The sequence below is a fragment of the Plectrocnemia conspersa genome, unplaced genomic scaffold (genome assembly GCF_051122295.1).
Source record: "Plectrocnemia conspersa isolate PC_06_02 unplaced genomic scaffold, ASM5112229v1 ptg000002l, whole genome shotgun sequence".
In the NCBI taxonomy this organism is placed as follows: Eukaryota; Metazoa; Arthropoda; class Insecta; order Trichoptera; family Polycentropodidae; genus Plectrocnemia; species Plectrocnemia conspersa.
This window is the reverse complement of record NW_028277166.1, coordinates 9,662,705-9,688,741: the sequence shown is the minus strand read 5'-3', so window position 1 is coordinate 9,688,741 and position 26,037 is coordinate 9,662,705. Positions and strand designations below refer to the sequence as shown.

General features: G+C 34.0%; 3 protein-coding genes across 5 annotated transcripts; 2 read left to right on the top strand and 1 right to left on the bottom strand.

The window, feature by feature from the left end:
- Positions 1–1,853: 1,853 nt before the first annotated feature.
- Positions 1,854–4,142, top strand: RpL18 (ribosomal protein L18). Its single transcript, XM_088205408.1, has 4 exons — positions 1,854–1,908; positions 1,980–2,066; positions 3,510–3,771; positions 3,833–4,142. The coding sequence occupies exons 1-4, from the start codon at positions 1,906–1,908 to the stop codon at positions 4,045–4,047; spliced, it is 567 nt and encodes a 188-aa protein (XP_088061534.1). The 5' UTR covers positions 1,854–1,905; the 3' UTR covers positions 4,048–4,142.
- A 994-nt stretch (positions 4,143–5,136) lies between these two features.
- On the top strand, positions 5,137–9,997 carry barr (non-SMC condensin I complex subunit H). The gene is made up of 12 exons (XM_088205417.1): positions 5,137–5,468; positions 5,627–5,800; positions 5,866–6,066; positions 6,312–6,473; positions 6,544–6,674; positions 6,744–6,923; positions 8,215–8,330; positions 8,395–8,469; positions 8,571–8,714; positions 8,791–9,203; positions 9,263–9,367; positions 9,435–9,997. Exons 1-12 carry the CDS (start codon positions 5,361–5,363, stop codon positions 9,765–9,767), a joined length of 2,142 nt encoding a protein of 713 aa, XP_088061543.1. The 5' UTR covers positions 5,137–5,360; the 3' UTR covers positions 9,768–9,997.
- Positions 9,998–14,130: 4,133 nt separating this feature from the next.
- Positions 14,131–25,522, bottom strand: tud (tudor domain containing protein). 3 transcript variants are annotated; one of them, XM_088205080.1, is made up of 10 exons: positions 25,117–25,522; positions 23,341–23,714; positions 22,136–23,267; positions 21,951–22,060; positions 21,326–21,547; positions 18,993–19,918; positions 18,793–18,929; positions 18,570–18,730; positions 17,961–18,196; positions 14,131–17,896 (listed from the first exon to the last, which is right to left on the bottom strand). In XM_088205080.1, exons 1-10 carry the CDS (start codon positions 25,450–25,452, stop codon positions 14,748–14,750), a joined length of 6,783 nt encoding a protein of 2,260 aa, XP_088061206.1. In that variant the 5' UTR covers positions 25,453–25,522; the 3' UTR covers positions 14,131–14,747. The 3 variants fall into 3 exon arrangements, with proteins under 3 accessions (XP_088061206.1, XP_088061207.1, XP_088061208.1); XM_088205081.1 differs by having other exon boundaries at positions 21,401–21,547; XM_088205082.1 differs by lacking the exons at positions 21,326–21,547; positions 21,951–22,060; positions 22,136–23,267; positions 23,341–23,714; positions 25,117–25,522 and adding an exon at positions 20,349–20,515.
- Between the last annotated feature and the right edge of the window lie 515 nt (positions 25,523–26,037).

Below are 26,037 nucleotides of genomic sequence, written 5' to 3'. Positions count from 1 at the left end.
ACGCAGAGCCTAGAAGATAAAGATGGTCGTATGTGTCCTTCAATTGATTACGACAATCTGAAGGCATTATTTGAATCAGAACCCCGCATAATCCAAGAGTTCTGGACCATTTATAACTGCTAGAGAAATTTAAAAAAAGCCGCACAAACAAAGTTTGTCATACGCAACATAAACTATAATGGAACGGTCGAGTTGATTGGTTACGAGATATGACCGTATGTGGTGCTCTTATTGCTTCGCATCTCGCTGTGATGTTACGCAGTTAAAAGGATGTTATTTCAGGTTTTTACAGGGGAAGGCAAAAGTTGGCAAGTCAGTAGTCGTTTTTTTTAATATTTCCATTGCATTTAGATTCATAGTATTTCAATAAATGACATGCATTTTTTTCTGAGTTCCTGTTTAGAATCTACGTCAAAAGCAATAAAATCATGCAGTCGCCGTCGAAACGCTAGGTTATCTAGCGATCATATTAAAACTTTTTATAACAATATTATTACTCACAATAAGTGAGAATCGAATGAAGAAAGCAAATCTAAACTAAATTTTGACAAATAGGAGAAGTCAAAAATCCACGGCAAAAGCAATAAAATCGTACTGTCGTCGTTGCAGTGGGAACGCTCATTACCAAGCGTTCCCACTGCAGCGGCGCCGTTACGATTTTATTACTTTTGACGTGAATTTTTGCCTTCTGAGAAGTGATAAATGTTTTTGCGCCCTTCTTTTGAACATTATTCGGTTTGAATATAATTTGACCAATATCCACAACGATTAGAAATGTTAAAAATATTCATCACAATGCACTTCTTTCGCGAAAATAAAAAGGGAAGATGAAATAATGTGAATTAATTAATTAATGTTCAATTGTTGCAGTCGAAGATATGGTGCCCAGGAAAAATATATTTATTTAATCACTCACTTTTTACAATCTATCACTTGCTACATAAAGCATGATTTTAATTCAAAAATATTATTAATAAATACTTAGTAGCTCATAGAAAATTTGTATTATTAAAATATTCAAGCGATTCGCAATGATAGATTGTAATTACATGTGTTGATTCAGGGTTCTCTCACACAAGGATATGTAATTCATTCTTAATTAAGAAAGCCGATAATTTAAACGAAATGGTAAAAACCCAAAATAAACAACGACAAATATTTTTTTCCCTACATATTGCAATTTGTAAAACTTTTTGTGACATAAATACTTAAGTAGTAAAAATCTAGCGATAGCTGTGTTCAGATTTTTTCATTTATATACTTTTGCGCAACCTTATTCTTCGTAATTTAAATATATTTTAATTAAATAAAATTAATAAGTAAAGATTATTTAATTTTCTATCAATTTTTCAATAAGTATATGTTTAAAAATATTACTTTTTAGTTAAAGCAAGAGATTGACACGCCAACAGAGTTATATTAGGTATTTCCAGAATTTCGGACACTGAATTAAAAAAGTTTACTATCGCTACCATCCGGTATCATGAAAATTAGATGTTTTCAGACATATTATATATACCCAAATAATATATATTTTATGCTTTTTAAGATTAAAAAGTATTTGTTTCTTAACAAATCATGCGATAATAGCAATACATTTTTTATTCATTGTATAAATATGCCTAATATATGTATGGAAAGGTATAAAAATGTAAAAATACAAGAACTTTGCATTAATCTTATTTTCGTAAAATAAATTCATACTATATAAAGGTAAAAGAAAAACTTTCATTAATTCATTATTAAATATAAATTATTTATTCACAAAACAATTTATTTGATCAAAATATTGATTTGTACTCTAAGCGCGCATGGTCAAAAAGGCAGGTGTTACGACCGGTCGAAAAAAAGTCTCTCTCCGGCCCGGTACGAGGCCGCGCGGCCCTTTTCAGGCGAGCTGTCACCATGGTGAGTTAATCCGTCGGAATCGGCCCGATTCTTCGATAAAAACGTCCAATGACCGCTGCATTTGTTCGCAGGGTATCGATATTAATCACAAATATGACCGCATCGTGCGTCGCACGGAGCCCAAGTCCCAGGACATCTACTTACGGCTTCTCGTCAAGGTACGTTCAATTTCTCCATTTTATATTCCATAATATCACTATATATTGTCATTGGATCCTCGATTTGATAATGTTGAACGTGTAGAATAATATTGAAAACGAATTTCTGTTAGAAACTTCATGTTTATGTGTCATGGCGGCGATCAAGACATAACCTATAATTTTATTCATCGAGATTATATTTTTCTATTTGTGTAGAACGATTGAATGTTAATATTCATTAAATATGTTGATGTCATTTGTAGGTTATGTCGCATTAATTGTTTTTTTTTAGTTGACTATTGTACGTCTTAAATTTGGTGCTCGTTGATCATTATAGCGACTAGTACTACTAAGCTGTTATAGTATGGATTGCGTACTCTTTATTTTAATATTTAATGTTCTAAGTTGAATCGGAAGTTGTTTTATATTATTTAATTCAAAACGTGATATTTTTAACACCTGCTTCTTTACATATTTTTAACTCATCCCTTAAAGTTAATTAAAACGTCATAATCAAGATAGACAAGTTTGATACCAAAATGACCTAATTAAAATATTTTTTCTAATATAATGAACAGTAATAGCTACTGTCAATTACTCAATATTCCCGATAAAAGTTTTAGAACTATTCGTCTTATTCGAGTGAAATCTGGCGGGGTAAAGATTATAGCTGGAGGTCATCGACTCGATCTCCACACAAATTGAACTATTACTATCATTGTGAAGTTCCTTTCAAGCTCAGCTTACTCAACATTTTGTTCATTAATTGCTTTAACATTGTATAGATTGAGTGTTGAGTTCAATCAACCTCTAAATCGAGATGTCAACCCAATTAAATTAGCATTCTCAATATATATATATTAGTTATCTGATCGTTCTGTTACATATTTCCAATCGAATAGATAGTCTTGAATGTTTTAGAGACAAAACGCCACTCTTATCTGCAGATCAAATTTGCTAAAGAATGTCTTGAAATAAAGTTCTCATCGCAAATCTGAGATGAAACAGCCTTCAAAGGCAGTAGCAGTAACCCACTTCCATCACTCGTCTTTTTTAAAGCTCCATTGATCAAGAAAAAGTTTTTTTTGTAAGCTTTTAATATTCTAGGCATTTTGTACAAGAGTAAAAAAAAAATAAACATCTAAAAAAAAATCTGGAGGAAAAGAGCATTTTCTTATTTGTTCTTGCCATTCTGAATTCCTTTAATAAATAATCTTGGCTTTGTTGGACATGTCTGATACTCATCACTCCTTGTTTTTACACCAAAATGTCTTAATTTCGAAGATCCGTGATTTTTTACATAGTTGTTGAATTTTATTTAAAATATGCGGACAAGTCAGGAGAAATCAAAAATTTTAAATGACAAGTTTTCTATACAAAGTACGGTTGAAATCACACGAATTATGACATACATATTGAAATTTATTTTGTACTTTATATTGATATATTTTCTTCTATTAGCTTTATAGATTCCTGGCTCGCAGAACCAGGGCCAAGTTCAACAGGATCATCCTGAAGCGTCTGTTTATGAGCAGGATCAATAGACCGCCGATCTCGCTGGCCAGGATCGTGCGTAACGTCAAGAAGCCCACACGCGAAGGCTTGATCACCGTCATCGTAGGAACCGTCACCGACGATGCCAGAATCTACGACATTCCCAAGATGTCTGTGTGCGCCTTGCACGTCACAGAAAAGGCACGCGCTAGGATTTTGAAGGCTGGAGGTATTTTCCAAATTAATTTATCTATGTGCTTATGGAGATTAATTATGGTTTATTGTTTTAGGTGAGATCTTGACATTCGATCAATTGGCTCTTCGCGCGCCCACCGGACGCAAGACACTGTTGATTCAAGGCAGGCGTACTGCCCGCGAAGCCAACAAGCACTTTGGTGCCGCTCCAGGCGTTCCCGGTTCTCACGCTAAGCCGTACGTTCGCTCCAAGGGACGTAAATTCGAGAAGGCCAGAGGACGCAGGCGCAGCTGTGGATACAAGAAGTAAACTGGAATATACATGCATTTATTTGTTTGTATGATACTGAAATATTTTCCAATAAACAATAGAAAACACCATCTTTTCTTGTTTTTATAAACAAATTACGACTTTTAATTTCATCACACAAAAAATCAACTCTGTCGGAAGCCATTGAACAAAATAATACTAGTGTTAAATGCCACCATTTTACAATTCCTCAAATGACATCCCTGATTCCTAACCGATGTTCGGAGAATAAGCACGTGTGCTGCAATAAAAAACTTAAGTTTTTAATTTTAAGAGGTATTCATGTATCAAAACGTTGGCCACCTTTGCAAACGTTTGAGCCGAAAGCCAAGAGATGTTAATAAAAATCTGGTTTCTGAGTGGCGCCGAATAATTAGCAAATACCTATTCATATGAATGGTAATATATGTAATATACGAATGAGTGTGTATGTGAGTAATGTAGTGATACCAACCTAAGCCAGTCTAATAATAAAGGACGCTCAAACCTTGTAATACAAAATAAAAAACGGATCGATTGTCTATTAATAAACAAAATAAAAATTATAAAATAAAGCTTTAGCGTCCTTAAGTATACTGGTTTAGTTGACATCACTGCACACACACACTCATTCGTAGTTGGACGTTTAGCACGCTTCGACCCGTGACTTTATAGCATATGAATGAAGAATAAATGATAAAGTAAAATAAAGATTTTTAATTGTTGATTATTTATTATTAGTATTATATATATATTTCGATAATTATTTCTGTACACAAAATCATGCGACTGGTTCCAAATTGCCTCTTCAACTTTCTCTCTCATCCACATATTTTCAAAAAAAAAAAGATTGTACTATGAATTATATATAACACAATTTTTGTTAATATACGAAGCTATATTCTTTTGAAACGTTAATATAAAGCAAATAAAATAACATACTATTTCGTTAAATTATTCGAGAATAGTTGATAAAGTTCACGGAGTACGCCGACGAAAAAAAATCGTTAAAACTATTAAAGGGTATTGTATTGTCCGCTTTTATATTTAAATCAGTCTTAAAAATAAAATTAATTTTTAATTGAGTCGAAGCGGGTTAAACGTCAAATTGTACGAATGTGTGTGTACGTGAGTAATGCAGTTATGCCAACTTAAATCAATAAAGGACGCTAAATCCCTACTGTCTAATATGACAATAAAAATAATAAATTTTTAATGCAATTTTGTAATCATTTTTATTCAGATCGTAACGTTTATTAGCATATATAAAAAATGTTTGGTTTATATTTTTCACGCATGGCAACAATCATTGTTTGCGCGCTTCAAAATTATTGATGGCCGTTGGAAGGATGAAGGGTCCAAAAGGATACAATCAAAAAGACATCAGTCCGAGGAGACGCAGCATATTCAATCGCGTCGCCGCCAACGGACCCAGACCGGAGGTAACCGTCGAATTTCTATTTACCGCCAACAATTGGGTTGACAGTTGTATATCGAATAAATTTGAAATTAAAGCAAATGCGTCGTTTGCTTCTATTTACAGTTTCAACCACTCAATTGTATTCGTCGATATGTTATCAGTTTTGTATTGTATGTTTAGATCGAAAATGACGATGAAGCCGAAAGGGCTGAGCTTCTGGCCGCAGATAAATCGAAATCATCGGGAGTATTCAGCACACCGCGGAATTTTTCATCGCCGAAGAGTGTCGTTTCCGAAATTAGCTCTCCACAAAAGGAACACTTTCAAGGATGTCTCAAGTTATATGCTGAAAATGTTTGTTACTTGACAATTTTTATTATAATGTGCAATTCGTATTATAATCTAACTGTCAATTGCAGAAAATCAATAAAGACAATGCGTGGAATCTTCAACTCATCGATTTCATGTTCACTATGCTACGAAAACACGATTCTCGCATGGAAAACTTGCAGATGGCTTCCACTACGTTGGACGCATCGGCTAGAATATACTCATTCCGAGTGGACGCTATCCATCATGATGTTTTAAAAATGGCCGGAGGACTTTCCAAAGCTATCCATGTATGACTTTATATTATTTATTTAAATTAGAGCCAAAACTTTAATTTGCACAATGCTCGTCAAGAACGGAGAATCGATAATGCCTTCCAAATTTTTTGCCAATTGTTTATATATACTTTATACATTAGCGAGAGGCAGCTTTCACGAGCACAGTTGCTTATATAGCTCGTTTTTCTACTTAGTATATTAAGATTTTTTATTTGAACATACTCAATCTCCATATTTCATTTAAAAATATTTTTAAGGCTAAACGAGGTAAGAAAGTCGACGATGATGACAATACTGGTAACGATCCCAACGACTCAGTTAACGGCGAAGACGATCCAAATAAGAAGAAAAAAGAGAAACGAAAGAAAAATGCTAAAAGTTCGCTATCGACAAACATTCAATCGCAGTTAAATAGTGAAGTACGAATAAGTTCTCAATGCATTAATGATTATAAAAGATTGCATTTCGTTTATTTTATCGCTATTTCAGATCGAAATTACCGAATACATCGATCCGTTCTTTGCTCAATTGGCAGCGACAACCGGCGATATGACGTCGCCTAACAGAGCTTTCAATGTCACTCTACAAATCGACGATACAAGCTTGGAAATCATATTGAGGTTTATATTTGACAATGGTTTTTTTCATAATATATATTCAATTATTATAGTGTATTTTCTTTTAAATAGATCTGATATGCAATTTTTAAAACCGGAAGACGATACGGACAAGTTGAATATTACTAATTTGAAGATGTTCCAATGCACCGATAAATCGTTCTTAAACATGAAAAAAGAAGAACAGATTTGCCAATCGTTTCACGGCTTCTCCATGAACAATTGGGATCCAGACGAAGAAGTAGCTAAATTGTGCGTTTTATGTATAAGCCATTGACGGAGACGTAATTTGTGGAAGGTGGGGGGGAGGGCGTTTTCCCCCCCTTGAATTTGTCCAGAAAAATGTGTCATTTAATGAAATGACTACTGACGACTACTACTACTGACTAGCCAAATTTTGCCCCTCCCCTCTGAAAACAGCTGAAATGACGTCCCTGATCTTAAACCAAAAATTCTCGGGTTATCGCTCAAAGAAAATCTAAGAAAAATATTGTAATCTATTCTGACAATATTTTTAAAAATATATAATTTCAGTGAAATCATATCTAAATATATTTTCACCGGTAGATATATATTTTTACCGGCGAAAATATAATTTATCTGCTACTAAAATTACATAATTTCAACTTTTCTATTACAGTGATTATGTATTTTTCGGTGAAGTCATATTTTCACTAGTGAAGTCCAAATACATTTTCACCAGTAGATATATATTTCTAGTAGCGAAAGTATAATTTATCTGACAGGTGGTAGTGAAATTATATGCTGTTCTAAAATGTCTCTGAAACTCATCTGCCAGTTGCAAAGCGTACATTTTAACCTACACAAATTAACCAAACCCAACTTGACATAATGAATATTCTAAAACTAATTACAAGTCCAAAATACAAACTTAGCCAATTCAACTCTCAAGAAAATAAGTGGGAGTATTAGTCAAAGAGTATTCAAACCGAATTTTGGTCAATAGGAGCGCGCAAAAACAATTATCACTTCTCAGAAGTCAAAAATTAACGTCAAAAGCAATAAAATCGTGTCGGCGCTGGCACGTTTTTATTTCTTTTGACGTGAATTAAACAGGGACGTCATTTGGGGGAGAAGGGAATGAAGGTAAGGGCATTTTCCTTCTCTTGAATTTGGTCAGAAAAATGCATGTCATTGAACTGTTTTCCGGGCAAATTTTTTCACAGCCGGTAAAAAACCGATTTTTTTTGTCATTAATTTATGCTATTTAATCAAATAATAATATAAAAAAAAAATTAAATGACATTACTAATTATTTAATAATTTTAATATAAAAAATATTGAGGATCCCTGACACAATATCAATAAAAAAAATCATGGTAATAAAACATGTCACAGTTCAAGAAATAAAAAAAAACCGTTAAAGCACCAAAACTTCCAAAATAATATATAAAATAAACAAAAAATCACAGTTCAAGACACAAATCACCAAAAAAAAAACGAAAAATTTAATGAAATCGAAATTTAAAAAAAATAACTTCTAAGAATTCGTATTAATGATTATTTTTATTTATATTTCCAGGAATAAAACTGATACTAACTGGATGGACGATAATTTAAATCTTTCTCATCAAACTATGGCTTTCGATATGAACGCAGACGTTGAGCCTTTGCCGAACAATGATACTTTTGTTTACGGTAAGTCATATTTTTATTGAAATTATGTTGATTTTACTATACAATAACTTATTGCTTTGATTAGCCGACGATGATAATCGAGCTGCGATTGAAAGTGACGAAGAAGAAATTGGCATTATGAGTCAAGCTATCCGACGAGGTAATATTACACATAATATGTTGTGTTCATATGAAGTGCCTGATAATATAATGTGAAACTAGTTTATATTTATAGTATAGTGTTTTTCTAATAATTTTCAGATAAGTCTAAAGTCATTGCTAATTTGATCGATATGAGACCTTCATCGCAGGCGGATGGATTTTTAGAATACTCTTATAGTAGTGCAGTCGTTGGCGCTTGGGCTGGTCCATCCCATTGGAAACTCAAAAATAATGTCAATAGAGGTTCGTAAAAGAAAAGGCAATAGTGGAAATATATTAATTGTTTATCCTATATGCTAATAAAGCTTCTGATCGATAGGATCCAAAGCGCAAGAGCGCAGTCAGACGATAACGACCGTAATCGTCAAGAAAGCTCCCTCTCGCAAAAAAAGACAGCTCGACTTCATCAGCGAAGGAATGGTGTTCAATCGAATGTGCCAAAAGTGTCCCGAATACGGAACCATCGTACCGGCTAAAATAATGATCGGCCGAAAAACGCTGAGTCAAGGGACAGCCTGGAATGAGAAGAACTTCAAGACGCCGATTGACAAAGGTTTCACCATGACGCACTTCAGAAAGTTTTATCTTCAGGAAAGCGTCATGTTATCATTGGCTTCGGATATAAAAGCTGCCAAAGAAAAGAAAGAAGCCGAGAGGATAAGCGACGTTATCGATTATGATTACAATAATGAAAACGATACTTCCTATTGTCCTAACAGCCAACCAGATAATGTAATCCTTTTGAGTTTAATCATTTGTGTTTATATTATTATAATTTATTATTATTTTAGGATGGCGTTGAACCATGGACGAACGAAGAAGGGATCGAAGGCGACGTTCACAATCAAAACGGCTCGATTATCGAGGGAATGGAAATGGTTGAACCACCACCTAAGGTATTTTATTAATTTGATTTTATTAATGGTATTTTTTATATAATAATAACTGATGATTTTGATTTAGATTGCCAAAATATTTATACCTTATGCTATGCGAGCTAAGAAAGTCGACATGAAACAGTTGAAGAGCGTAACGTGGAAGATGCTGACTGTGAAGAACAATACTGAGGCCGAAAAAGAGAACGCTACTGCAAACAGTGAAGTGACAGAGACCAACTTTGGTAGTTTGTACAAAAGGCTACCGAGTAGATTGTCGACAAATATGAAAGAATCATTGAGCATATCTTTGTCTCTCTTGGCCGTGTTGCATTTGGCTAATGAAAGATGTTTATTTTTGCAGAACAATTCAGATTTTACAGATTTTTCCATTAACGCCGGTATCGGTGATAAAAATTAATTTATTTCCATGTATTTATTGTATATATATATTGTTGTGTAATAAAGATAGTTTATTATGAATTTAGAATGATAAATCAGTTTGAAACCTTATTATTAATTTTAGTCTTTCACAATAAGCATATATATGTATATTATGTCTTCACTTATATGCCATCATAAATATATTATATTTTACAATTTTCTTGATCATTTATTATAAATAAATTTTAAGATAAATGGTTACATGAACACATTTTTTATTTATTTTTAAAATAAAACCAAATCATTTATTTTTCCGTTGTAATGTGGCGACAACACACAGATGTCTTTTACTCAAAACTTGTGTTAATTTATTATGATCAAAATGATCATACATCACAAGGAAACAAGACAATGTGTGAGGCACCAATAAACGAAGAAACAATAAACAGCATTAGATAAATTATGAAGATTTTTTAATATTCCCCCCCGTAAAAAAAAAAATTTTTGCAAAAGTTGTTGAACATCATTTTAGATGTGAAAATCAGATGGAACACAATGGAGACGATGGTAGACTGCTTTTTACGAATTAAAAATGCTAATGAAAGTGTATTGAAAGAAGATTCTAAAAATGTCAGATGTGTAATTAGTGACATTCAGCAGCTTTAAAATATTTAAATAATTTTATACAGTAAACCTTAAAAAAATCGATTTTAATAGACGTTTTCTTAGAGAACACATCAAAAATATTAAAAGAGATTATACAATGCTAAGTAAAGACAAGCTGATATCCGAATTAAATGTTATATATGAAATTAAACTTTTTGTTATATACTCAACATCAACGCCTCGTCGCAACTTATACAAAACAATAAATTGTTACCTATTCCGAAGTAGCAAAATTAATTAACATTATTTTAGTGACACGTGTATCCACAGCTGATGCTGAACGCTGTAACACTAAAACGTATAAAAGCACTTTTAAGAAATTAGACTGGTCAAGATCGGTTGAATTCTCTAGCCGTACTATTTATTCATAAGGATTATTCACAAGAAATCCAACATTTTGTTATATGAAACAAAGAAGAGCAGAATATATACTATAAAACAGAAAATATGTGTCTGTCGCAAGAACTTCCAAATGGTGTACAGTAGTGACGTGACACTTGCACATGTAATTTTTATATAAACTATGCTATTTCAACTTGTAAGATAAACTAAATAGCGTCGTGCTGATAACAGATTACGTCCAATAGGTGAAGACAAGAGACTAAAAATATTGTATACAGGCAAGTAATAAAATACATTTTAAACAGGATGAATAAAAGCATTTATAATGCATAAATAATGAGTTTGAATCTATCTCGAGCAGTGTTTTACCTAGTGGTGTAAAACATTTTTTATATTTATTATATTTAATTTACATTATTGCATAAATAAAATATTGAGTTTAAAAATAATAAATTGTCTTTAATCAAATTATTAATAGTAATATTTCTCAGAAAAATCTCATAGTGACTAAAGAGTAAAACTTATTATAATTTGTCCCTATATGTATAACACATATTATGTTTAGTTCGATAAAAAATAAATATATTTTTTTGGCCCCTGGCTCCACCTGTTTCTATTTTCACCAGACGTCACTGATTATCACTATATGGCACAATAAACGTAAGAATAAAGACGAAAAGCGCCCACGACTGATATTTTAGGAGGATTATAAAATTAATTTAAAAATTATGTCATATCATTATCAGTTCTCTGTGGGAATATTGTGTTTAGATTATAATTATTGTGCATAGTTTTAATGGTTCATAATTATTTTTCAGAAGCCACGAGCGATTAATAAGATGACTTTACGCAGAAATGGAACCAAACTTATTCAGTTAAATAATCATTGTTACGCGATCGCCTTGACAAATCCCAGAATATCACAAGATAAAAAATACGTTTTATTAGCGTTTAGGTAGTTAGATCCACATTAACGTTCAATCCTCGTACATAATACTAAATATGTATAACATGTTTGCGGTTAATACATAGCTGGTTTATTTGCCATTCGAACAATTATATTAAATCGGCAAATCAATGGAAAATACTTTTATCAACAGATGTAATTGCGCTATCAACCATCTTTTTTTTATATGAATTATTTAAATTACATTTTATGATTAATCACTGTAAGCTCTTCAAATTAGAACAATAACATTATACACGCATTCGATAGTGAGCCGTGTGTATTTTGTTTATTTATGTACATAGTAACCATTTCCCAACATCATGCGTATCCATGGAAATTTAAAATAATTAAATTCTTTTTTCTGATTGGTTGGAACAGTTGAGAACTGCAGTTACGCAATAATAGGCTTTATGTATATGTAAATAGATACTACTATTCCATAGCAGATAGCTATTAACAATTATATATAATAATAAATAAATTATTAGCTCCACTACCTCCTCAGCTATTCTATACTCCTGGTAGATTATGACAAAAAACCCGTACAAAAACGGTTGTTTGAAGCGTTTTTCTTTTTTTGCAATCCAAGCATAATTTGCAGAAATTGAAAAAAAATAGTTTTCCTAATAATTAAAATAATAAACTAATTGTTAGCTACCATCTCACTCATATGCACTCCTGGTAGATTATGACAAAAAACCCGTACAAAAACCGTTTCGTGTGTCACAAAATGGTAGTTTGAGGCGATAATTTTTAGCATATGCTTCGACGCTACTTTTGTGATTGCAGGAATTAAGAAAAAACACTTTTTGCAATAATTAAAACAATAAATTAATTATCTGCTTCACAGACCGACTAATGAGAGATCCGCTAAGAAACATGTTGCCATTCGCCGCCGTCACGTCAGTGTTACCAGAGTGCCACCTAATTTTTGGCATAATGAATAAATAGGTCTTCACAATAAAATATTTAATTTATCATAAAATCAATTTAACCTAAAAGTAATATTTTAAGTTCAAAGTTAAGTTAAACAGCCATGTGCTACTGCAATAGGTGAAGATAAGAGACTAAAAATATTGTAATAAAATAAATTTGTAATAACAGGATGAATAAGAGCAATTATAATGAATACATAATGAGTTTGGTTCTATTATGAGCAGTGTTTTAGTGGTCTTAAACATTTTTATGTCTATTATAGGTATTTCATTTACATTATTGCATAAAAAAGTAGTGAGTTTAAAAACAATAAAATGTCTTTAATCAAATTATAAATGGTAGCGTTTCTCAGAAAAATCTCATATTATTTTTTACTTTAACTGTATTTTGTATTTATTTCTGGATTTATACATCATTTATTCTCTCAGTCTTGTCTGTATCTGTTTTTTCCGTATCTGTCTTTATTAAAAAGTTATTATGATTTGACACTATATGTATAATTCATATTATGTTATCAAGGAGATCAACAGACGAGTAGTGTCAGCAAATAAATACTATTTCAGCCTAATAAAACAAATCAAATCGCAGACACTATCTCGTCGTACAAAATATTGCTCTACAAAACGCTGATCAGACCAATTCTGACATACGATTCAGAGAGCTGGATACTTACCAGGGCCGACGAAAGGCTGCTTGACATATTCGAGAGAAAAGTGCTTCGAAGGATATATACGTGAGCAACGATTGACGTATATGAAACAATCTGGAGCTCTACAACCTCTTCCAAGAAGAGTGTCCTACCTTCATCAGAATTGGAAGACACCAGGAAGAAAGTTGGAAGAAAAATATGATTGTAGCCGGTGTATGTTCGGATTATATGCAGTTTAAAAAATGGGATAGCAAACCTAACTTAACCGGCGAACGGTTGATTATGCTCGATTTATATTAAGTTTAAAAAATATGGAACAGTGTATCTAGCCAATCAATGGGAGATTTCGACACACTACGTGAAATGTTACATAATTTAGACATGTAAGATTTTTTTACTATAGTGTGGAAACAGCTCTGTATAGGATGACAGCGTCCACACTTTAACTTGTAACAAATTATTTAACTTTTTTCTTATATAATTTGAACTAAGCTTTCAGTTAATGTTTCAAAAATATTATGTGTCAATATAATTATTGTGACTAGATTTTTAAAATATTAAAGGATCCAAAAAATAAGTCATTTTTGCTGCTTGTGCTAAAAAAGGTCATCATGGAAATTCTTGTTTAAGTACAAATCGCTGTGGGACCTAAAAAAAGGTCATTTCGGAAAATTTGTTCCAAGGACCATCTCCGAAATTTTTTTGAGAAAAATAAATTGCTAAGGGAGCTCAAAATAAAAAAAAGACAAAAGGAAGAAACGAGAATGTCTGGTCACCTTAGTATAATCGATATGCATATAGAAACACATCTCATTTACTTTTAACAAATTTAGTTCGGAGTGGTGGAATAAATAAAAATTTATTTATTTAGAAACATTTATTAAAAAATTATGTTTTTTTGGTAAACAAATAGTAATGTAAAAACAAAAATAAATCAAACAAAATAACAGAAAAAACAGTATTTAAAAGGTAGTCTTTTTAGCGTATGTAGTATATATACATAGCATTACTTTTCAAAGCAACAATACCTAAAACTAGATTTAAAGGCATATTTATAAAAATGCCTAAAAACAAACAAAATTTAAGCAGAGTACAAATTTGTAAGAAAAACATCGCCAATTTTAAACAGATCTATAACAAGTATCACAGTCGCGCACATTTTGTTCCACCCAAATAATTGCATTATGTAAACGTTCAACATTTAACGTAATGGAGCATATTTTTATTAATTAATCAACGAGGTTAGGCAGGACAAATTTTTCATGTTAATACTAAGAACCCAGAGTTCAACCTTCTATAAATAATATTAAAATCAAAGTTAAGTATTAGTAGAAGTTTTTATAAATGCTTTTTAAATTGTGTCTCAATTGTGCAAAAAAATAACGACGACCTGTTATAAAATAATGGTACAACTATAGGAATGGATCCTTAAAGTATACAATGATTATAAGATAAGAGTATTAAAAATAAATAAATTAAGCCTTCTTTTCCGTAGTGTCATGTGCGTCAATTGTAGATTGCAATAATTCATTATTCAAAGAATCTTTTGTAACACTCATATCATCGTCTTTATCCAAAACTGACTGGTTTTTGGAACTATCTAAGTCGTTTTTAAATGATTCATTATTGCAAACTTTGCCATTGGTTTCCAGGAAAGTTGGAGTTTCTTCAATATCTGTAGAATCGATGCTCTGTTCCAATAGAAGCGAATTATCCTTTGAGTTTGTCAGATCGGTCTCGATCGTATCATCCTTATTTTTGTCTTTCTCCAATAAGACTGAATTATTCTTTGAGCTTGTCGAGTCGCTCTCGCAAGTGTCATCTTCGGTCGTCACATTTGCATATATATTATCTTTAGAACTCATCGAGCTGCTCTCTTCGGAGGAAACTGGTTTTCCTTCGGCAAACTTTTCCGCCGAATTATCCAGATCGGATACTTTTCCTAATGAATCGTCGCTTTTTATAGCTGACTGATCTTCCGGATCATCTTCTTTACCTGACTTCGATTCATTTTTTAAACACGTCTTGGGACTCATTGAATCAGTATCTTCGGAAATAACTAGTTCTTCTTCAACAATATTTTCTACAGAAGAATCTAAATCCGGAACTATTTCTAACAAATCTTCGAGTTCTACTGAATCGTCGCTTTTTATAGCTGACTGATCTTCCGGATCATCTTCTTTACCCGACTTCGATTCATTTTTTAAACACGTCTTGGGACTCATTGAATCAGTATCTTCGGAAATAACTACTTCTTCTTCAACAATATTTTCTACAGAAGAATCTAAATCGGGAACTATTTCTAACAAATCTTCGAGTTCTACTGCCGATTGTTCGTTTAGATCTAATTTTATTTTAAGATCGACTTCTGAATCTGTCTTATCTTCACAATCATGTTCAGTGTTTGCATCACATACACGAGTTTCGTCTGAACTGCTATTAATAGATTTATAATCTGATGTGTCTTTTTGATCGATTTTTATAGTGTCTTCTTCATCTTTCAAATCAGGAGCAACATTCTCCACAGTAATACATTCCTCATAAGTATCTTCTATATCGGTGAATTCTATAAATCCTTCTTCAGTTTCTAATTCGGGTTGAGTATAAAAATCGACTTTATCTTCAGGTATACCGATTAAATTCAAAATATTGACGTTTTCATCCGATTCTTTAACAAACAACGATACCAACTTCGGATCGCTGCTTGAATCGACAATCTTCATTTTATATTCTTGCGATCTCTTAGCTGCTAATTCAGCGAACTTTTCATGATTTTTCTTATCGAATATCATATTTTTACAATAGGATAAACAGCAATGTATAGCCAATGGGTGAATCTCTTTTATCTCAACGGGTATCTCTTTTAAAACTTTCGAGATGGCTGTGGTGCCATAGTCGATGTGTAGAACCTCAATACCGGATTCACCGATGTCGATCACTTTTGATCTGTACCACATGTTGTCTTCGGAGAAGAGACTCACGCATAGCATACCTTCTACCAGTTCTTCCAAAGCCGGGAAAGATTCCGCATCAATCAAGACGTTCGTTATAATGATAAGTTTATCGGAACTCGTGTTTGGATGAATCCAAAAATCATCAGGTCCGCGACATTGACTTACATGCACCTGCATTTCGGTTAAACTGATTTCTACATCATCTATAGCGTTAACTTGAGGATGGTTCAATTTCACCAATTCGTTAGTTACAGAATTTCCTTCATAGATCAAATCGACGATCGATATATCACCGGAAGCAATAAAAGTAATCTGGAAAATAGTCGCACCTTCCGCTGTTATTTCTACAAATTTAGTTTCGGCTTCTTTAGACCAATTGTCTATAGAAACAGGTTTCTGCAATGCACATTTTCTGGATAAAGCGGGTAACGAACTTAGATTTTCAGGTAAGCTCCTCAAATCGTTAGTTAGAGAAGCGTTTCCGTAATCCATGAATAAGACTTCGGTGCCTTCGGAACCGTGGATGATTATCTTAGCACGGTACCAGGATTCGTCTTCGGGGAATTTAGCAGCGCATATCACACCCTCTTCTAAATCGCCGATTGGTAAAAAGTTTTCGGCGTCAATCAACTGATCGGAAATTAATTCAAGATCGTTTACGGAGCTTTCCAATTGAATCCAAAACTCGGACGGTGAATTAACATGGCTGGCGAAGCACGTCGGTAGTGTGCCGTTTTGCTGTACTTCAGCAGGCGTTGCGAAGCCGGCTTTGACCAACGCGTCGGTGATGTTCAATTCCTTATTGAACAAGTCCACATATGTGAGAGCATCTTTGAGAATGATTATTGCGTTTATTGGTTCGTTTTTATCACCGATTGATTTGGTGAGCAGTTCTGTAGCTTGTTCGGTCCATTCTCCGATACCAGCAGGAGAAGCGTTAACGCTGCATTTAATAGCATAAGACTGAAGTTTGATTAGATCATCGGGAGGCATTTTGAATGCGTTCGAATCGCTGTTCAAAACATCCGTATTACCAAAGTCTATGAATCTCACCGTTGTGATATCGCTGTCCGAATCCAATATGATCGCTCTATAATATTCTTCGTCAGCCGAATATTTGGCGATGCACATCTTTCCTATTTCGTGATCGACCAAATTTTCATAATCGACAGCCTCTTCCCGAAGTCGCGCCATCAGTGCTTGTATAGCGTCGAGATTCGATTCGTATTGTAACCAAAACTGTCCCGGACTGTCTATGTGCGTTATATAAACGGAGAGTTTAGGCAGATCGTCTTTCGGCTTATCTATCTTGACCATATCTAAAATACTCGCACCGTCCATCGTTACATTCGACACCCAGCCGGTCTCGTCGATAGACAGTTCAATTGTAAACTCTCCGTTGCACAGCAGCTTTTGAAGTTTTTCCAAGTCCACTTCGAATGGCGAAACCCCGAGACTGCACTGGATCGACATTTCACTGATGCTGAAGAATTGGGGATGTAGCGCGTCTATCAAATGCAAAGGCACGCTTTCTTTATTTCCGTAATCAATATACTTCACTTGACATTCCGTGGGAAACTTTTGTAAAATTTTAGCCCTGTACCAATTACCGTCGCAAGATTTAACAGCGCATAATTGTTCGATATTCGGTGTTATAAACGTACCAGCATCTGCAATACAAAAAACAATTATAATTTAATAATATATTACATTGCAAGCCATTAGAAACTATACCTTTGTTTTCATAATACATAAACAACTTTTCCAACAATGCAGCCAAATTATCTACTGCAGAAGATCTTTGCAAATACAATTCATTCTCAGACTCCACGTGTGAAGCAAAGGCGAGACCAAACATTTTATTATAAATGGGATAAGGACTAACTGCCGGCACATTATCGAACGAATTATCATTTGTGAAGTTATAAATTATCCGACCATCTTCTGCATTGTAGAGAGTAACTGCAAATCTGCAATAAAAATATATAAAATAATGATACTATGTATATTATTCTTAAAAGCAGAATACAAAATCTTAGTATTTCTTCATTTGATCTAAAGTCAAATGTTCCAGCAAATAAAAAATACTGATAAAGGCTGCGAATCGAAAGCTTGGCTCTTAATAAATGGAATGAAAAGATCGTTATTCGTCGATAGTCATTCAATGTAACTTAGGGGATGATGCATCTCTATTAGTAATCAGGTACAAAAGCTAGCATGGAATAAATTACAACGTAATGAGATTAATGAAAGATTAAGGTTTAGTAGATTTCTAAAAGATTAGTTGTTAGAGCCAACAAAGATAACTAAAACACAATTGTACCATTTTAGATTTAATCTTACCGATTATCTGCAGTGTTATTGATATACGATATAACAAATTTATTTTGATAGTTCTTTCTAAATTCTTGATTCATGGAATTATGATCTGCGTTTTCAGGATCAAATTCAGCATAAGAACATTCAATATATTGGTTCGTATAAATAGTCGCATCTTCTGCAATCTGTAAACACGGATAAGTTATACGACAATCAATGACATTGTCGATATTATAAATAAACCTACCTTAATGTTATTGCAATCGGCGGTGTTTCTCGGAGGTTCAAGGCATATATAAAACTTAGACAACGATTCAATGTGGTTAACGTTTGAATAAAAACATTGTCCGATAGCCATATCAAAGTCCACAGGCTCCACTGTAACTGTTATCGAAATAATTATTATAAACAATATAACATATCTTAGTCTATGAATATCAAACTTACGTTTCAAATCATCAACAACGGCAGTTTGATCAGACGTATCCGAGAGAATCACCAATTCAGATTCGAGCAATCTTTCGTCAATGCCTACGTCGCTACTATCTAACATAGACACCACATAGCAATCGTCAGATTGAATGTTGTGAAAAGTACACTTGTAACTATCCTTGTTAAAAAACTCATCTTCTCTGTTATCCCATGACCATTTACCGCCTATAGGAGCGATGCCTTTAAGCGAACATTTGGCTGCGACCGCTGGCAATTCTAAATGTTTATTTTCCAACTGCCAAATCTTGTTCTTGTCTACTTCGCACGAATTACCGAAGTCGACGAAATCTACAGTGTATTGCGAGAACGACGAGTCCGTCACTCTTGCTCTGTATAACACCTTATCTTCGGGGAACTGCGCCAAAACGGATGATCCGACCGGAACGGACTCGCTGATTGGTAGAACGTATTTATACTCCGCTGGTATGCTCATCATCATCTGTTCGAGTTGGTTTAACAGAGAAATATCTTGGACGTAAAAGCAAAGAGGATTGAACAGCCACGATACTCGAACGTTGCTCTCGTAAGGTGTCTCCGGCACGCAAGATTTGAAGGTCGAATCGAGCGGTGCTGGATCGTCTAGAGGTTGGGCTCTCGGCTTTGGAGGTCTGCTTTTATAATCTGAACTGTCCTGTCCGTCCATACCTCTAACTTTGGTCGACCGATAGTCATTCGTACTGGATTTATTATAATTATTATATCTATCCTTCGGATAGTTACTGCTGCCGGAGTCTCTCGATTCTCGTGTATCCCTAGAATAGTTACTGCCCGAATCTCTCCGATCTTTATTATAGTTATTACCATAATCTCTCGATTCTTTATTGTAACTATTCCCATATTCTCTTGACTCTTTATTATAACTATTTCCATAATCTCTTTCTCTGAAATATAGAAAATATATATTATAATTTAATAAATTAGTTAAAAAATATCATTAAAAGCAAACGTTCAAAGCAATTGTGTAAGGCTGTAGAAGAACTAATAAAGAACCAAAAAAGAATCAGTAAAAAATCATAAATAGGGGCTACTTTGTATCAAAATATGAATGAACAATCTACATATGTATATTATTTTACATTTAAGAATATAAACTATATTATTACATTCAACTGCATCTATATTTATTTGCAGAGATTATGCATATATGTTATAAAAATATATACACATCTACCTAATAATTTTAAAGTCTCCCCAATTTACATACATGTTAAATATTATTAATTTACATATTGGTGTAGCAATTTAACTCTTGAATTGACAAAAAAATGTATTCAAAATATCCATTTATTTTGAAACATTAATATCACTCACACACTTTTATTGCAGTTTTTCTTCATTTACTTTGGTTGCCGAAATTCAATATATTGGCGAGAATTGCCGAATTTTAAGTTTACACTATCTGTAGGTCTAAAAAATTCAATTTTTTAAATCTATGCATTAACAACGGATTCTGTAATATTCTGGGTTGCTCTCCACAGACGTAACTGATTTGAGAAGCAACATTCATTGGTACCTATTAATACATTACAATTTTAAATATATGAGGATTTCAGAGTACAAAGGGCGAACTCAACAAATGACCATTTCGAGAAAAATTAGATTAATTTTTTTATGTATTGGCGAAGTCGACAGCTAGCTATCTCTCTCGTAACTACTGCGTAGATAGATATTATATTATCCAGTTCGCCGTTTTTGTGCTCGTAACCAGAACGCCAAAAATTAGCAGATGAATTTATAAATTCGTGAATTTCTTTTAAAATAAGGGCAACCTTAGCAAGATAATAATATAACTATAATTTCTGAGGTGGGGATTAAATTTTGCGAAAAAAAATTTTTTTTCAGATGTCGAGTTTCGCTATCACGCAAAAACGCGTGAACGGTATAAAAATGTAATGTATAAAGACCATATTTATATCCACATAAAACATTTTTTAATAAAAAAAGGGTGTGAAAAATTATAATAAAAATACAAATTTAGTTTTACAAAATTTGTGTCCTTCACATCTACAAATTCTAAAGTAAATTAGAGTAGTGCAAAAAAATAATCATTCAAATCCAACGTAAATTCAAATTGATTTACTTTTAATCAAATTCAACTCCAGTCTGTAATGCAGCTGCGTCTCAGGATTAAATTGCCACAACACATGAAAAAACCAGAAAAAAAGCAACACTAAAAACGAAATTCAAACAGAACCATAACCGATACGAGGATATAAAAACATTAAAATCATAATCAAGGCGTAGGTGTGTTAACATGCAGCAAGAGCAGGCGACTACGAAGAAAATACCGATGGTTCCTTTTTTCAAACTGAGAAGTATCGCTTTGACTTTTTTTTTGCGGATAGAGAGATTTAGGCTTATACGATTGAGAGTCCGATGAGGAGAACTGTTTTCTGTTTGTGTCCCGTGGCTCCCTCCGTCTATTCTGACTATTTTGGGTCTTATCAAACCGCGGCTTAACGTTGAACTCTTGAGAACGTTGTCGATTGTGATGGTTGTCATACGTATTCCTGTAAAATGTTTTAGTTTTATAATATTCAAACAATGTTTATGTTATTGTTGTCTCGTCTATTTGTGTTTATGAATAGAATATAACAGTATTATTTATAAAAATCTGGGTTGATTGATTTTATATGAATCAAATCAATGAATTATTAGTATTTTTATAATGCATTCAATCGAGCAGCAAAAAAAATCTTTATATTTAAATAATTTAGTATTCAAAAACTATTCGAATTGTTTGCCTTGCACTGAAAAACTTGTTTTTTTTTCTCAAAAGCTAATTATTAAAACATATCTGCGATGGCTTTTGTAACACTGATTATTGTAAGCAACAACATGTTCCATTAAAAACAGTGTCCAATCTATATAATTACAATTATATATAGAATAAGATTAATGTATAATACTCACTCTTTATTTCGCTTGTCATTATTTGATTTGTATTTTGGTACATCTTCATATGATGTTTGATCTTCATAATTCGGCATTTGATTGATTACATTTGAACGAGTCTGCGAGACCTGGAAATTGTAAGTAATTTCTACTAAAATTTGATTACAAAGTATCAGTGTGTATGTACATAAAGTAAAGCTAACCGTTGGCTCGGGAGTAACTTTAGGCTCGTTCATTGCCAGCTGGTATGCGACACTGACCGCTGGCATCACAGATTGGTCGATTAGCTCTACAAGTAGCACATCATTTCCGATCATTCCTTGTACTTTCATATTGTATGTCGTCTCGATCGTCATGGATTCGAGTCTGTTTGACACTTCAGCGTCGAACGGTTTATCTTCATAACCTTTCAACGCACAATGTATAGCTTGAGTTTTCAGCTTCAACAGAGAAGGGTCTATGGGTTTTAAGCAATCGACGGAAAGTTCAGCTTCATTTCCATAGTCTACGTAAATGACAGTCGCTCTGTCTTTCTTTATATTAGCTATACGAGCTCGGTACCATCTGTCATCATCGGAAAAGAGCGCGCAACAAGCTGCTCCGACTTTAAGATCGCAGAATGTGAGCGATGGAGTATTAGCGCAGTGTTCTTGCACTTTTTCCATTATAATATGTAATTCGTCCGAATATTGAAGCAGCTGGACGAACAACTTAGTGCAGCTGTCGACGAAAGAGACTAACACGCGATGATCTCCAGCTAGAGTGGACGGTGATATTTCGACATAGCGCAGATTCAGCGGGTCTGCGGCGCGGATCGTGTCCAATAGGTTATGTCCGTTCAAATAAAGCTCTCCGTATTGTAAGATCGGTGCACCTTCGGGCGCCACAACTCTCAAAGTGAGCGTTCTGTCCTCGACTGCAGATGCGAACATCTTTTTAACCTTATCGGACACGATACAACTCCTGAGTCCGGATAGGCTGAACCTGAGGGCGAATACATTCGGGACGATGAGATCTTCGGGAATGCGGTAGACATCGTTGCTGGATACGAAATCGGTCGTGCCATAATCGACGAAAAAGAGCATACATCGAGAGGTCGTAATGCCTGTAACGATGGCGCGGCACACCGGAGAGTCTGGGGAAAACCTGCCGAGACAGACAGTGCCAACGGCCAGCGGCGACAATAACGGTTCGAGGGGCAGGGTGCTCACGCGTTTCATCACCGTCGCTAAAGCGTCGGTATCACTCTTGAGCTGCACGGCGAATAGCTCAGGGCCATCTTTGGCATGAGACACGCGCACTTCGTGTTCAGAACCGATTTCTAGAAGACGGGGTCTGCAAGTAATTATATATAATAGTAAAATCTTATCAATTTTTCTCATATAAATTTCTGGGACAAATACCTCACCTGTAAGACGAAGGGTTCGAATGTGATTCTTCAGGAAGCTTGTTGAGAGGTCGAGGCGGACGGACATTCTTGGTGAGTTTGGCCTGGAGTGAAGGCAACGTTCTCGAAGAAGGAGCTCTGGCCGCTTCGAACTCAACCGCCAGCATCGCGACTTGTCGATCGGGGTCCACGGCTACTCCCATTCTGCGGCAGGTGAGAAACTCAGACAGATCTTCGTTCTCAATCCTGATGCCTATTAGCGTGCGACCGCCGACTTGTCTCTCGATAGTGCACACTAATTCTTTTAAGAAAATATGCTTTCGCAGCTCGTCTATTTGTAGAGGATCCCAAGCGCCGTGAGGGTGTATCACTCGACTGAGTAATAATTCAGATGCCTACAAAGATATAAAAAGATTTGTCATAATAGTTGTGTTATAAAAAAATTATGTCGTGTCGACGGTTTCTTATCTGTAGTCAGATTTGCCAAATATGTATATGTAAAATATTGATAATCAAAAAGTAATACAAAAATATTATCTCAACTGGCTGATAACAAGAGGTGCAAAGAATTCAGAAACAGATTTAAAAAATAAGTATAACAAACTTCAAATGGCGTTTAGCAATTAACATATAGAAAAGTTAAAATCATATAATTTTACTAGCATCTGCCAGATAATTTATATTTTCACTGGTAAAAATCTATATTTACTGGTGAATATGTATTCCGATATTATTTTACTGAAGTGACATATTTAAAAAAATATTTTCGGGATAGATTCGACTATTTTTTTCTATATTTTCTTTTAGGAATAACTACATGAAACTGAATGTATTATTTATTTATTTTGCTGCATTAAATCCAGTTGTCAAATTACCGATAATACAATCTATAAAAACATTCAATTTATATAAATTCGGCTGGTGCTGTTGTTGACTTTGTATTCAATCTGAAAATTGAGATTGAATACTTAAATTTACAGCTACTAATTTTAATATTTCTTCCCATGTCTAATTTTTTTTAAATGTTCAAAAAGCAATAAATTCAACAATAATTTGCAAACAAATTTTAACACAAACAGAGCCGCGTCAAAAAGCAACAATCTGTCCCTTTGAATAATGTTTATTGTGGAAGTACTACCTAGAAAGTGGATGCTTTTGAAGGCAATGTTCCGCTATGTATAAAAAGGGCTGAAGGAACTTATACCTAAAATACATCAGTAAATACATCTCAAACAACTGTAATTTAGTTCAGATTCATTATTTAAAGTCGGCTTTTACTTTTTGACGACTAACGTTTTGCTAGCGGCGGCAGCGAATGAATAACTCTGTAACGAGTCTACTTAAAAATTGTAATTTATAATCATATATAAATAAAATGTACAAACAAATGAACATTTTTCTACAATAAAATAATAGGAAAGTACCAATGACTTTCGTAAGGCCGGTTTCACACGTGCCGGATGGATTTGCCCAGTACCGGGCCGGCGTCGTGTAGTGGGAGTGGTGTTGTATGGGCTAGTACTTACCATTTCAGACGTGCCAGGCAAATCCATCCGGCACGTGTGAAACCGGCTTAAGTCTGCGACTATTGCGCAATTCTTGTTTTTTAAATGCCCATTGTTGAAGTGAAAATCTCAGATTCAGTAATCAATTACTATAGTATTGTTTCCAATATATCAGCAATGAAAGAGTACCGGAAGAATGCCAGCGTCAATAGAAAAGCATACTAACAGCAATAAAATGTTTAGAGGACTAAACTTTTATCGGAATGTTACACAATGGACAAGGGCAGATCACCTGTGGGGGTTCCGTCACTAGCGGATCGCTGGGGTCGAAGAGCCGCACGTCCTCGGGGGGCACGACGTCTTCGAAGCCGAAGTCAACAAAGTGCAAAAGTAGAGGCGCGGGCGGTTGCGGGGGCGCCACCAGTTTCGCCCTGTAGAATCGCTCGTTGGAGCGCCTCGCGGCTAGACATACGCCGGGTCTCAACAGAGCTAGATGCGGCGGCGGCTGCTCCAGCAAAGAACGCGTAGCCCACTCTAACTTGTTGCTGACGACGGAGGCTCGCCGCGCGTCCGGCTGCACCCATATTCGCAGAAAAGGGCCGTCGCCCTCCGCGTGAGTCGCGTACATGGCGGACGATCCGTCAAATCCGTGGCGCGCACCTAACGATACCTTCCACGCCGGTGTAGCCAGTCGGCTTAAATTTTAAAATAAAACATATTTTCAATTAATATTAAATCGAACATTTTGTACAATAAAATCATTTATTTCAAATAATAAATATTACTTTAAGCAATATTTTATTTCTAGTGTTATAATACATTTATTTTATATGTTAAAGTGTTACAAGGGGAAAATTTAACATATATAAATATTAAAATTGTTCTATAAAATACAAGTATTTATTTATATTACACTTACCTCATTCTTATTCTCATTATAATATTAAAATCGTTAGTATTTTTTAAAATATTTACTAATCGAATACGTAAGAAAGGTTAGAAGCACTCCGCTAAAATTTAATGCAGATGTTATTTGTTTTATTGGAATAGTTTTTTTATTGCACATTTTTTTATATAATGCTTACAATTTACGCGCATTTTATTATATATTATATATATTGTGCATTTAAATAAAACAAAAAACATACTTTAAAATTAATAAGATATGCTGGTTTATCATAATTTTCTAGTATCCAAAAGGAAATTAAAAATA